At 41.6% G+C, this 13,049-nt stretch overlaps 1 protein-coding gene across 3 annotated transcripts; it reads left to right on the top strand.

The window, feature by feature from the left end:
- Positions 1-652: 652 nt before the first annotated feature.
- METTL22 (methyltransferase 22, Kin17 lysine) lies at positions 653-12,095 on the top strand. 3 transcript variants are annotated; one of them, XM_063414311.1, is made up of 11 exons: positions 653-746; positions 2,071-2,402; positions 4,741-5,091; positions 5,453-5,493; positions 5,580-5,724; positions 6,189-6,260; positions 6,356-6,409; positions 6,944-7,024; positions 7,988-8,090; positions 8,871-9,039; positions 9,554-12,093. In XM_063414311.1, the coding sequence occupies exons 2-11, from the start codon at positions 2,192-2,194 to the stop codon at positions 9,587-9,589; spliced, it is 1,263 nt and encodes a 420-aa protein (XP_063270381.1). In that variant the 5' UTR covers positions 653-746; positions 2,071-2,191; the 3' UTR covers positions 9,590-12,093. The 3 variants fall into 3 exon arrangements, with proteins under 3 accessions (XP_063270381.1, XP_063270382.1, XP_063270383.1); XM_063414312.1 differs by lacking the exon at positions 653-746 and adding an exon at positions 769-803; XM_063414313.1 differs by lacking the exon at positions 653-746 and having other exon boundaries at positions 2,234-2,402; positions 9,554-12,095.
- The last annotated feature ends 954 nt before the right edge of the window (positions 12,096-13,049 follow it).

Below are 13,049 nucleotides of genomic sequence, written 5' to 3' on the forward strand. Positions count from 1 at the left end.
CACAGCAGCTCTCGCTGCAGATGAGCTCAGCTGGGAAACGACTGCCTAAGACACTGTGGTCCAAAATGCAGATACTAAAATCTGGTGCTCTAACTCTGTTAGACAAATTTCTGTTGTTAAAGCCTCCCAAAGACTCTGGTTATGATATTTCCACTCAATGCTTAACTCAGTCTTGGTAATTTCACCTGGTTTATCCGTAATTAAAAACTCTTCAGAATTAAGCAACTAAGTCCCCAATCCCAAAAACAAGTGAACAGCTGTTGCTTCAGCTAATCTTACAGTGGTACTAGAATTCTGATATTATCTGGACTAAGGAAGAAACGCCTGTCTGCCTCCGCAGAGGTATTCCCACTTCGTTTTCAAGCCGTTTGTAGATTCTGCATGGAATTACAGATGAACCGAGACAGGGCAAGTGATGCTAAAAACAATTAATAAAAGAACGCGAGTAGGAAACGCGTGTTGGAACTCCGAGCAAGTCCTGCGGATGTTTCCGCGCAAGCCTGAACTGCGCTGCCGGCGCTGCCCTCCCCGTCTCCCCTGGCAGGCTGTGACCGGGGTCAGTGCTGGGTCATTCCCGAACGCGGGCGATCCCGGGCACGGCGATCCCCGGGCACGGCGATCCCGGGCACGGCGCTCGCCCTGCAGCGCCCGCGGGGGCCGCCGGGCAGCGGCGTCAGCGGAAGGAGCCGGAAGGAGCCGCCACCTCCGCAGCGACAGCGGCCGGGGCGGCGGGAGAGGCGGGAGAGGTGGGATCTGAGCAGGGGAAAGGGGAGAGGTGGGACCTGAACGGGGAACGGGAAGAGGTGGGATCTGAACGGGGAAAGGGGAGAGATGGGATCTGAGCGGGGGAAAGGGGAGAGGTGAGACCTGAGCGGGCAGAAAGCGGAGAAGTGGGATCTGAACGGGAACGGGGACGGGGGGAAAGCCAGACAGCCGAGACCTGCCGGGGGATGCGGGACCTGAGCAGGGGAAAAGCGGGACGGGCGGGTCCCACCATGGGGACGCGGATCCTGCCGGGGGTCGCGGGTCCTGCCGGGGGTTCGCGGGATAGGCGGGTCCCATGGTGGGGACGGGGGACAGTCGGGTCCTGCCGTGGGGACACGGGACACGCCGCCCCGGGCCCGCGGAGGCTGCGGCTGTCCCGCAGCAGGAACGGGAGCCCCCGGGGCACTGCCCGGCAGGGCCGCGCTGGCTGCTGCGCAGGGAAAGGGCAGGTTTGGGGCTGGCAGAAGTTTAACAGAACCGCGCAGCTACAGATACAGAGATTGCTTCTAAAGCCCGCAGTGTTTTGAGTATTGATGATCCAGCAGGGAGCTACGAAGTTTATCGCGGGTCTGGAGCATCTCTCTTACGGGGAGAGGCTGAAATTGAGAAGAGATGAGTGAGGGTGACCTTGTTAATGTGTATTAATATCAAAGGGAGGGCTCAGAGCACGGACTAGGCTCTGCTCCCGGGGGCCCAGCAATGGGGCAGGAGCAATGGGCAGGAACTGATGCCCAGGAAGCTCCACCTGAACATGAGGAAGAGCTTCCCTGTGCAGGGACCAAGCACTGGGACAGATTGTCCCCAGAGAGCATGGAGTCTCCCTCACTGGAGATACTCCAGAACCATCTGGGGACGATCCTGTGCTCCAGAATGACCCTGCCTGAGCAGGGAGGGGGGACCAGATGAGCCACTGTGGTCCCTTCCAGCCTGAACCACTCCGTGATCTTGTTCAAGCACAACTGGATAATGGCAAATTTAGCAGAATCATTCAAGATGTTAATGTCAACACAGGAAATGGCCTTGTCCCTTTGAAGACCTTGATTTAGCATTGTACTTCTTGCACTCCTGTTTTTTTTCAGGGGAGGTTGTTTGCAACACAAGCAAATTAGTAGCTCTTCCTAAAATACACAGTGGCTGCCAGTGAACTGCTAACAGTTAAATATTTGAGGATTCTGTAAAAGAGAGCATTGGAGCATTGCTACTTTATTGAGCAGTGTCATCTGATTTTTATCTTCTGAAATACTGCTGGAGCAATGTTCAGACAGTGTCAGGCTACCACTAAACACTGCCTGTGTTTGGGTTTAGGTTGAATATCCTGATGAGTAACTTGTTGTCTTGGAGCATGGTGGAGCTCACACGATCACACCTTCTCAGAAATGATGTCCTGAGGTTCCCTTGGTGAGCAAAACTTACTGGACACCTGTAAATGGAAGAGAATGGAATCCCTTTGGGGCAGCACTGCGTGAGGGACTGTGAGCACTGCAGATCTCCCTCTCACCAGCACCCCATGGTAGATCTAGCAGGGAAGGAGATGGATAACCCCACGTTTAAAAGTGACACGGTGCTGTCTGATGTTCACCTGCACTGCCCAAGCAAAAGACACCTCATGGTGCGACTGAACGCAGTTGGACAGCCAGGTAATGGATGTCTGATGACTGATGGAGCTGTATTTCCACTGTACTCACATCTTTGTAAGGCTGAGTCCTCCTCTAAGTGCTTGATATTAATAGTTACATACTTTATTCCAGTGATAAGCAGAATCACCTCCTACTCAGGCTGTAGAAAGAGGACTAGCTGTGTTTTCCTCATGAAATTAACTCCAGAATGAAAACTTGTAGACAGCCTGTCTTAAAAATAAAACTTTAAATTTCTGAGAAAAAGTAACCATATTTACTCACTTGAAGATTTAATTTAATGTGTTTGTTCATTGAGCAATAGGGTTAATATAGCACTTTGGGAATCCTGATGAAAAATAGGGTTGTGGTGTTTCTTATACACAAACAAAAGGTAAGAACCCAGGGGTTTTAAATAGTGTAACTTAAATTTAAAATATAAACTATCAGTAATTAATTTATCAAGTTTAATTAAATGTTTATATGATGATTTACGATCTATTGCAGGGTAGCATAACAGCTTTCTTTGGGCTTTGTGGTGGGTTTTTTTCATTTTGGTTTTTTTTGGTGGGGTTGGTTTTTGGGGGGGGGATGTTTGCTTCAAAAAAAAGTCAACATGAAGACTCAAAATGGCAATGGCTATAATGGACATAGAATTTGAGGAGTCAAGGCTGTAGAAGAAATGAGTTGGCAAATGCCACTGGCTGATTGCCAGCTTGTAGGTCACTATAAAGCTGTCAAAAGAACTGACCTTGAAGCTGCTGGCAAAATGTTCTGTACCAAAGTCCTGCTGTGACAGAAGTGTTAATTGTTTTTTCAAACCCAGTTGTGACATAAAAAGAGTAACTTCTGCAGCTGTACTGGCGTATGGCAATGTGAAAAATGATCAAAGTAAGCCTGACAAAGAAGTGAATAATAATTTTGACCCTGTTCAGGTCAAAACCCAGGTAATTAATGCACGGGTCTTCATGCTGTTTGACATGTGTTTGATGTGATTGTGCTTGGTGCTAAGAACCTTTCAAGAGAAGGAAGTGACAGTGTGTTCCACCTACTCTGAATGAGCTCTGTCTGGGAAATTCCTCTGCTTACTGAGACAAGAGTTGGATTGTAGCATGACAGCCTTTAATGCCATAACAATCTACCAGTGCCACTTTGCTGTGTTTTGGGGAAGTTTGTGGGGATTTAGTCTCTTCCCCTTGGAGTCAGTTTGACTTTCCACCTTTTGAATGCAGTAGAAATGCAGAGGATCAGAATGGACTTGGAGAACAAAGCATTTCATTCACTGACGGCATCCTCTACTCCAATTAGTTTTATCTGACTGTCATGCAAACAGTGGAGACTTTAAAAAATTCTCATGCTAGGACAGGTATTGAAGATCTCATTAGATCTACCTAAAAATGCTCTCACTAGAGAGGAACCTCAGTCAGATTTCAGTAGTTTCAGTTTCAGTCAGTTTCCACCTTGGAAACATCTTGCCTACTAAAGAAACTGGAATAGAACTCCATAAATTGTGAAATTGTTGAAAGCAGTTGTGACAAGCACTTTATGTCTTTCTTTTTGTGGGAAATGAACATAGATACAGGGACTGTGAAATGTTTGTTCTTCCTTATGTATGACATTCAGGCAGTACAGATTCCTGTAATTAAAATTGCCAGGTCCATGTTTCAATAACTTAAAATTTTAATAGATGCTGATGTCACTGAGTGATTGTTGTAAAAGGTTTTTAATTAACTGGTCATTGAGAATAGCTTTAGTCATTTAATCTCTTTGAATCATCAGTTTGAACACTTCAAAAGAAATCACAGAAGTGTCAGCTTTGCCTCCCGTGCACTTATTTCTGCTCTTACATACTGAGCCAATTTCAAGGCTTCAAGTTGCTTGAATTCCTAAAGACTTTCAAAGCAGTAAACCAAAATTCAACTTGCATTTTCCTAGAACATGCTTCTTTATCACAAGATAGGAATCTTAACCAAAAGAAACAAATTTTATCATATAGTAATTCTGCTTTCAACTTAGTTTGAACTTCTGTGAACAGAACTTTTGGAGGATATAAGAAAACATCCCCTCTGCCAATATTAAAATAAATATTAATAAATCAGATGAATGTGCCCATTGTGGCTGTGCAGATGTTGGGTCAGCTGGTGGACTGTGAAAGTGCTTCATTAATTTCTGCTGACAGAATTTAATCATAGAAGTATTTCTTCATATCAAATAAAACTCTATTTCAAGTTACCTGTATCATCTTTTACTCTATAGATTTTTAATACATATAATGCATGCCAAAATCTCATGCATGTGGAAGTTGTGCACAGATTCTGCCACATCTGGTGTTTAACCTTTACCCTCCACACTGTTCTTGCAGTATTCCTGTCGTATTTCAAACTCCTTTGGAGCACAGAAGATTTAGCATCTGGGAAACACGTGAGAGAAATCACCACGGGAGGAGAACACCAGTGCAGAAGTGGAGATGAACTGTGTGACAAGGACAGGAGTAACATAAAAAAAGAAGGAGAATTAAATAGTGAAGGAGTAGAAGCTCTGCTAGATGATGATGGAGACTTGGAAGTGGTCAGAAGACCTCGCAGAGCCTCTGATTTGCAAGCAGAGGATCTTTTGAGGGATATAGTGTGCCCTGTAATTCTGATGAAAGGGAAAGAAGATGCTTTTGAAGATGAAGAGTGGGAGCGCACTTGCAGTGATGTTGTTAAAATAGGTAAATAATAAGTTTTCAGTCAGGGAGAAATGCGGTGAATATGTTTCTGTAAAACAAAAGAATAAAAGGTTTTCTTTAGACATGGAACAGCAGTTTGTTGAGTGAAAGAAAATAATGAACACAATACTGTGATACTGCAAATAAAAATTTACCTTTCTTCTCTGGAAGTGATTTGGGCAGTTGTATACCATGGGAAACTCAGTGCTCCTTAGAGTGGGTGTTTGGCATTACCTAGCATTCTATAGAATGAAGTGTTTAGTTCTATATTTGAAGCATAGCCTTAGTTTCAAACTTGCCACTGTGGAACTTGATGTGAACAGTTTTGAGATGATTATTTTCTGCTCTACTCTCATTTCCACAGAACACACCATGGCAACCCCCTTAGAAGACGTTGGTAAACAAGTACGTGTTGTGCCTTGAAGCATCTTGATTTTCATGGGCTGTGCTTCAGCACTGACTCAGTTTTAAGTGCTTCCCTTGTCCCCCAGGTCTGGCGTGCTGCCTTCCTTCTGGCTGATTACATTCTCTTTAAAAGGGACACGTTCAGGGGTTGCTCTGTGCTGGAGCTCGGAGGTGGCACTGGAATTGCCAGCATTATCATGGGAACAGTTGCCAAGAGAGTTTATTGCACAGGTAAGGTAGTTCTTTTCACTTAAATATTTTCATGAAACTTCCCAAAGCAGTGCTTTCATCCTGGTGTTTTCAGACTCATCTGTTCAGTTATAGTTAATCATTTTTTATTAACATGTATCAATTTGTGTTATTTACTGAAAAATAGCAGGAACTTTCTCGAGGGGCTGAGAAAGCTCAAGAGTTTAAAACCAAGATCTGTTGCAGTGAACTCAAGATAGTGGGTTCAGATTAAAATAGGTAGTGTAGGGATCCAGCTTCTTTCTTCAAGGGTTGCTCAGAGCTTGGGACTGAAAGACAAAAGGAAGAAGGATACTAAGGAAGCACTCATCCATCAGTGGGTGGAGTTGCTCTGAATTTTCCTTAATCTTGTGGGCTTGAGAGAAACTTTGAGTATTAGTCTGAGAGGCATACATGGCCCATACAAAATATTCTTGTTTTTAATACCATTACCACTTATTTTTCAGATGTTGGTGAAGATCTTCTGGCCATGTGTGAGCAAAATGTTGCATTAAACAAACACCTGATGGAGTCAGGAGGTAGGTGCTGTATGGGCAGATTTTGACTCTTTACTTTAGCCCAGGTGCTCTCTGAAAGGCCATTTGTGACTGATGTCATCTTTCTTCACCCCCAGGAGGGGAAATTAAAGTGAAAGAACTGGACTGGATGAAAGATGAATTCTGCACTGGTAGGTGCTTATAATGGATTGTTTTACATTGGGCTTGGTTTTTGGTGTTATATATTCAAAATCCTCTCCTTGGCCTCAAAGACAATTCTGGTTAATTATAATATTTGATACTGCCAGATGAAAAGGTTTTATGTTTATTAGACTTTCAAATAAAGATTCTTTTAATGAAGATAAATTTTTTAAAGCATGATAAAATAGGAAGATTAATCAGAAGTTGTATAAGGACATCTGGGGTTTTGTTTAAAGGTATCGTTGCTTTAATGTATTTAAAGCTGTGATCTTGCTATGGAATTGTGAATTATGAAGTGAAAGAGAACTTTTGCTTGCCAGTCAGCCTTGGGATGGTTGGACATAACACAGAGAAAGTAGAGGACTGGGGGAACTTCAGAAAATCAACAGGGAAGGTTTTGATTTCTGCTGAGTGGTTGGGTCTGTTTATGGAGTAGCAGCTCCCCACAGGAGCCAAGAAGTTCCTTTTCTCCAGTCATTGGAGACATTTAATCATGTACACCAAAGCCATATTCTTTTTTACAGATCCTGAAGCTCCTTATAGCTGGTCTGACGAGGAGATTGCTGATCTGCTTGATCACTGTTCTGTGATAATGGCAGCTGATGGTAGGGAAATACAAACAGTAAGCTTTTAAATCAAACACCTGACCATTGTGAATAATAATTTAAACATACCTAGTTTGCTTTTAAAAATGTAATAGGTCATAGCCTTACCTAATTTGCCAAAGCTCTACCTCAAGTGTTCCTGCCTGTATTTTCTTTTCTAATGGCTTATATTTACATTCTGAATTAGCAATTATGAGAACAGATGTTGCCAGCTATTAGCTCTTCCTTTTCTTTGTTTTTGTGACTAAATAAATTGCTCAACATAATCACAAGTAACCAAGGAATCAGAAGAGTTGTGTTGTCCTATCCTTGTCTTGTATTACATAACTTCTGTGCAAATAATGATAAATAAGTCATTAGACTAAGATTTTCTATAATGTGAATAACAGTTCCAGATGCTGCACTTCCCCATGGAGTCTATGCCCTTGGATATAACTTTTCTGCTTTTTTTCTTGCTTATGTGAAGGACTTTAAAATTACAGGCTAGTTTATCTATATAGGAAAACCATTGTTTTTGATCTATAGATAAAGGAGAATTGGGTTTAGTTATGATATTGAAAGGAGTTGCAAGACTGCTTTCAAAGGAGATTTGGTTATAATGGTAAATTAATTATGGCCTGATGGGGGTTTTTGTAAGAAAAGAGGCTCTCTACTCTCTAATATCCTGGGTTTTTAGCTTTGTAGTAAGATTATTTCCAGGCTGAGAGAATTCTTGTCAAAGCTTGTAAATTGTCTGAAAAATGATTCCCCTTCTGATGAGAGAAAACTTAAAGCCTGGCATAAATAGCAGCAGTGAATGCTCTTACTGGGTCAGTTGTTGCCATTAAAAATGTACTTTGTACTTAGATAAAAGAGTGACTTGTTTGAATGGAGTAATCAAACTAAGGCCTGTTGTTTCATAATGGACCCTTAAGTAAATTCTATCCATAATTATACATATGCTCTGAATCTTGTTTTTTGTAGTGTTCTATGATGATGACCTGACAGATGCCTTGTTCAGAACTCTGTATAGAATCACACACAACTTGAGAAATTCTGGCACAGTTTACTTAGCACTGGAAAAGAGGTGAGTATTTACCAAGAACTTAATATAAAAAGCACTAAATACTTTGTGTGTTTTAAATAAAGGTTGACTTTCTGAGGTTCATTGTATCAGATGATCACAGTCTGCAGTATATGCTCAGGACAAACTTTTTTTTCTACATGCCTAATTTTTATCAGTTCAGAATTTGAGTTTAACAATAGTTTGCCTTTTGTTGTCCTACCTTTGCCTCACCTGAGATAACATCTGTGCAAATAAGGATTAATAGGTGGCTACATTGATGTATTCTATAATGCCTGACAACATTTGCTGTATATTTTTGAGGTCACAGGGTGGAATGAAGTGGCTTAGAACTTGGGTATTTATTTCCTAGCTGGAGCAACTCCAGAACAGTTTCTCTTGTTTGCTTTAAAGGAATCAATGAATGTTTTTAAGTAGCTATGCCTTGGAGTCCATTCAAAAGCTGATACACAAGGAGGCTTTGCTTAAATCTCCAGAGATATGTAAGCAATAACTCTTCCTGTGCTTTGTTGCCAGGTGTTTGTTCAGGAAGCCGAGCTAATGATTCTGTTGTGGCAAAGTGCCCTAAAATCAATGGAAAGATTAATCCAGGAGTTACTGTGTATTGATGCTGACATAATATATTTTCTGCTTTTCAGGAATGGGGGGTTGTGCCTTTTTCTGGCTGCCAAAGGGAGTTAATATGCTGACAAGACCCATTTTTTCATTAGCTGAGGGAAGTTACACACCCACCTAAGATGCCAGTATAGGAGAGATGTTCTAAATGAAGTACTCTTTTGCCAGGCTGAACTTCACTTTAAGACATATGGATGTTACATGTGAAGCCTACAGCCACTTTAGAAATACTCTAAATGATTTGGAGAACCTTCAAGATGGAAAAATGAAATATACAGTGGAGCCCATTAAGCTTGATTTCTGTCAGTTCCTTGTTTATGAGCGAATTGAGCAGTTGGTAAGTGGCATTCATGAAAATAAATGTAACGTGTCAGGCTAATCATCTCAAATTAGTTATCCGCTGTTTATGTAACATGATTAAGAACAGGAGAATAAACATCTTTTATTTCCATTTAGCTTTTTTGATTTAAAATGATCCTTGTTTGTGCTTACATTAGCTGTACTAGATTGACATGTCCTGGTTTGGGCTGGACAGAGTTGATTTTCTATCAGCAGCAGTAGAGTTGCTGAGATTGCACTCAGTTCCTCAAAGGATAAGAGCCTTCTACTTTGTAAAATGCCATTTTTGTGATTGAACTGCAAAATGGGACCAATATCTCTTCCCATTTATTTTCTTGTAGGAGAGCTTTCATTTCACACTTTTAGTAATTCCTTTCCCAGTTCAGAGTTCAGGAAATAATATTGTAATATCTATGAAAAGTCAATTAGCTGTAAACTTCTGTTATTGAGAAACATGCCAGATAGAATATTTCTGATTATCTAATTATCTCTGTATTTTTTCTGCTCCTAAGGAATTGTGGAAGATCATGGCTGAACACCTAACGTGACAGGCTGATGAGAAAAGAGAAAATCTTTACCTAAGGAGAAGGGCTATTTTGATGTTTTGTTAAGATAAGGATTTTCATCCCAAGAAAAGCCTCTTCCTGGAGGAATTATGTTCTTGGAAAGTATTGCAATAGAGTTTTGCTTTACTTTTTTGGTTTTGGCACTTTGTTTTTTGGACTTGTGTGCTTGAACATGATTTCTTTGATGTTTCTGAGCACCTGCTGGATGCCAGACAGTGGCAGTGACACGGTGACTTGCTCTTTGGGATTGATGACTTCACTTTTAGAGTCTGGCAAAAAAGCATTTAACCTTTTCCATGTGGCTGATTTGCAGATGTTGTGCATTTCCCTTTTTAGTTTACTCAACATGGACACAGTTCTCAGTCTTATCCCAGTTCCACACATTATTTGTAGTTATGGACACTTGTGAAATAATGTTCTGGACAAGACTTGTTTGTCATGAATGAAATTTTATGTAAGAAATTTGTTTATGAAACTTGGCCCCTAATTCTCAGTTTGTCCTATGTAAACCACTCTAGTTTAGGGCCACTGTCTGAATTGAAAGGAGACAAGATGCATTTTGTTTGAGCCTCTAAAAATACTCCACAGAGGTTTTGGAGTACAGGAGGTCAACCCTATATTGTCCTGCAGGAGTTTTAAACTATTCTGTCCTAGGCAGGTTGAGGGTGAGAAGGTCCCACATAAAGGGAGATGTTACAGCTCTTGAAATATTTGCAATTCTACCCTCAGCATATACATGTGATGCTGGGGGTAGGGAAATGGCCAAGGATGTCTTACCCACACAAAAGGGGGCCTCCCATATCTTACTTTTGGATTAAAATAAAACATATTTATTAAATTTTTCCTGTTTATTAATGAAACCAAAAATCTACTCATACTTTTATAAATGTTATGTGACTGTTGTGTTTATATCACTTTGCCATATGTACACTGCCATGGAAATCCTTGTGCCCACTGCATTCCTCAGCACCAGGAGAGTGTCAGTGATGGAGCTGGAGTTGAAGACATCCCTTGGTGGGATAGATTCTGTGTATTTGTCATTGCTGGGTGTTCTCAAGTGTAGGTGGCTATTTGCAGGCCATCCTTGTAGCTCCATCTGCTGTACAACACTTTGAGTCAAAACATTTTACAGTTTCTTCAACACCCTGTTCCTTTCTAGTTTGACAATATTGTATTTTGGAGTAACAGTTTAGGTGGCGTGCGTGGTTCTGCACTTCTCACCTAGACCTGCAGATGAAGTTACAGTGGAAATAATCCTGAAAAAGATGGTGTTTAATTGCCTTCTTTTTGACTTTAGTTTTGTCTCCAGTAGTTTGAGGTTTTCAGGAAACATTCCAGGAAAAAGTGGATATACTTTGTGCTTGTGTGTGGTGGGGACTTCTCTTTCCTTAGAAGATGAGGACTTAAACTGGATCTCAAAGTTTTATAGAAGATAGTTATCATGAGATTGTCTGTTCATTAACTCGACTGTTTGTGGACTTCTACATCCACCACTAGTTCCAGTCCTTTTCTGTTTGCACCAGAGGAATAAGAGCTTTGTCCCTGGCAATTGCATTTCTGCGTTTTATTTTGTTTGCTTGGTTTTTTTTTTCATTCTGGTAGGCAACATCTTAAAACTTAGAGAAATAATTTTGTGTGTCTGAGATTTCTACTTGCTGAGCATATTTTGTGTTCCAGTTGTATATTTTCCCCTTCCATAGTGTTGGTTATACCGGTTTTGCAATCTGAATTCTGATGGTTTTGATTCCCAGGAAACCTAATTGCAAGTGTACTTCTGGACTGGATCAATGAGACCTAATCCAACTCCTGTGATCCACTCAGGGCCATCAGGGGGATCTGTTGCTGGGAGTATAAAGAGAGAGCAGACCAGCTATTTTGATGGCAGTGAATATCTGGGTCCACTTTGGAGTTATGTGTAACTGTGCTCCCAGTGTGGCAGTGCAGGGTGTATTAGCAAAGCTGATTTTCCTTGGTCCTGTGCCTGAAACCACATTGCCTGGAGTCAGACTGCCACGAGTGTGACAGCCAAATGCTGCTGCTGATTTTAAAGACAGTTTTTGGTGCTGAGTGTTGGGTACAGAGAAGTGAAGACTGTTTCTGAAAAGTGTGTGCTGAATTCCTGTCTGCTTGTTATGGCATGGCAAGCAGAGCAGCCTGTCTCAAGCTTGCAGAGATTTTTCAGTCTACAAGTACATTGAGAATTCTTCATTTAATGCTTAGCAGCTTGTCTTTAAAATGCAGTTCACCTCCTGAGTGTGATCATGGTATTTGTAACCTGAACACTTTGGAGGTTCAAGTGAAGTGAAGTAGGATTTGAAAATGAGCTGCTACTTCTTGCTGCCAGACTGTCATGCTGTGATATTGGTCCAGAGGTTTGTGTTCTTTTACAGACTCATCTTGACCCTGACTTTTTGTGTGTCCTTTGCATCTGTGCTGGAAGTTGGTGCATTAAGAGAATAAAGCTTCCTCTTGAGAAATAACTGCCTCTTTGTGCTGCCAGCAGTGCAGTCAGCTGTGTCAGTACAGCACATTGCCTCAGAGAAAGTTTCCCCCAGCAGATGGCACATGGAATTTCTTTAACAATACCAGCACCTAAAGGCACTTACAAAATATCCACACATCTATATGTGTGTGTGTGTTTATTTACACATTGCCCAGACCAGCCCCACTGGTGTGAGTGGGAAGAGATGCAAAGGAACATCCCTGGCTTGCGAGCAAGTGTATTCTGTAAGCTTCTTGAGCAAATATTCAAAAGAGATACTCCTCAGATAGTGAAAAAGATAGGTAAGATGTTAATAATAATTAGATGTTACATAATTCCTGCCTCAAAGTTAAGTAAATGTAATAAATTAGGCAAGAGAGTTGACAGGGAGTTGGACAGAAGACAGCATGAGAAAAGTAAAGTTTACTGCTCTGTTCTTGTTCTGTGGGATGTCAGTAGCAGGTTTACATTTTACGATGATGAGAATGGGCACCAAGAAATTATCTGTTCTATTCCTCTCAAAGCAGAATCATATTCATCTGAGAATCTTGATAAGTGTGTTATCAAAGGCTCTCATCGTGGAGATCCTGTACTTCTCTCAGTAATCTGTTCTAGTGCTTCCTTATCCTTTATGATACAAATGGCTTACTGCCATCTGAACGGCTAAACTGCCGCCTCTCTTGCGATTTTGGACCATTAAATCTTTCTTACTGGAATGAACTGACAGACACAAGGGTTCTGGGCAGGGTAAGTGAAAATGAGGAGGCGTAGATGGCCTAGCCTCGAGTGGTGTGTGCAGAGACAGAAAGGTCCTGTAACACCATCTGCAAATTGATGATATTGCAGCACAAAAGAACAGCTCTGGCCTCTCAGAGCCTATTCCCGCATTGTGTCCTCTACAGCTCTCCTGTCTAGTGGCCTTCATCTGCTCTGCCACAATAGCTGCTGTGGGATTCTCCC

This window comes from Prinia subflava, chromosome 17, assembly GCF_021018805.1.
Source record: "Prinia subflava isolate CZ2003 ecotype Zambia chromosome 17, Cam_Psub_1.2, whole genome shotgun sequence".
Taxonomy (NCBI): domain Eukaryota; kingdom Metazoa; phylum Chordata; class Aves; order Passeriformes; family Cisticolidae; genus Prinia; species Prinia subflava.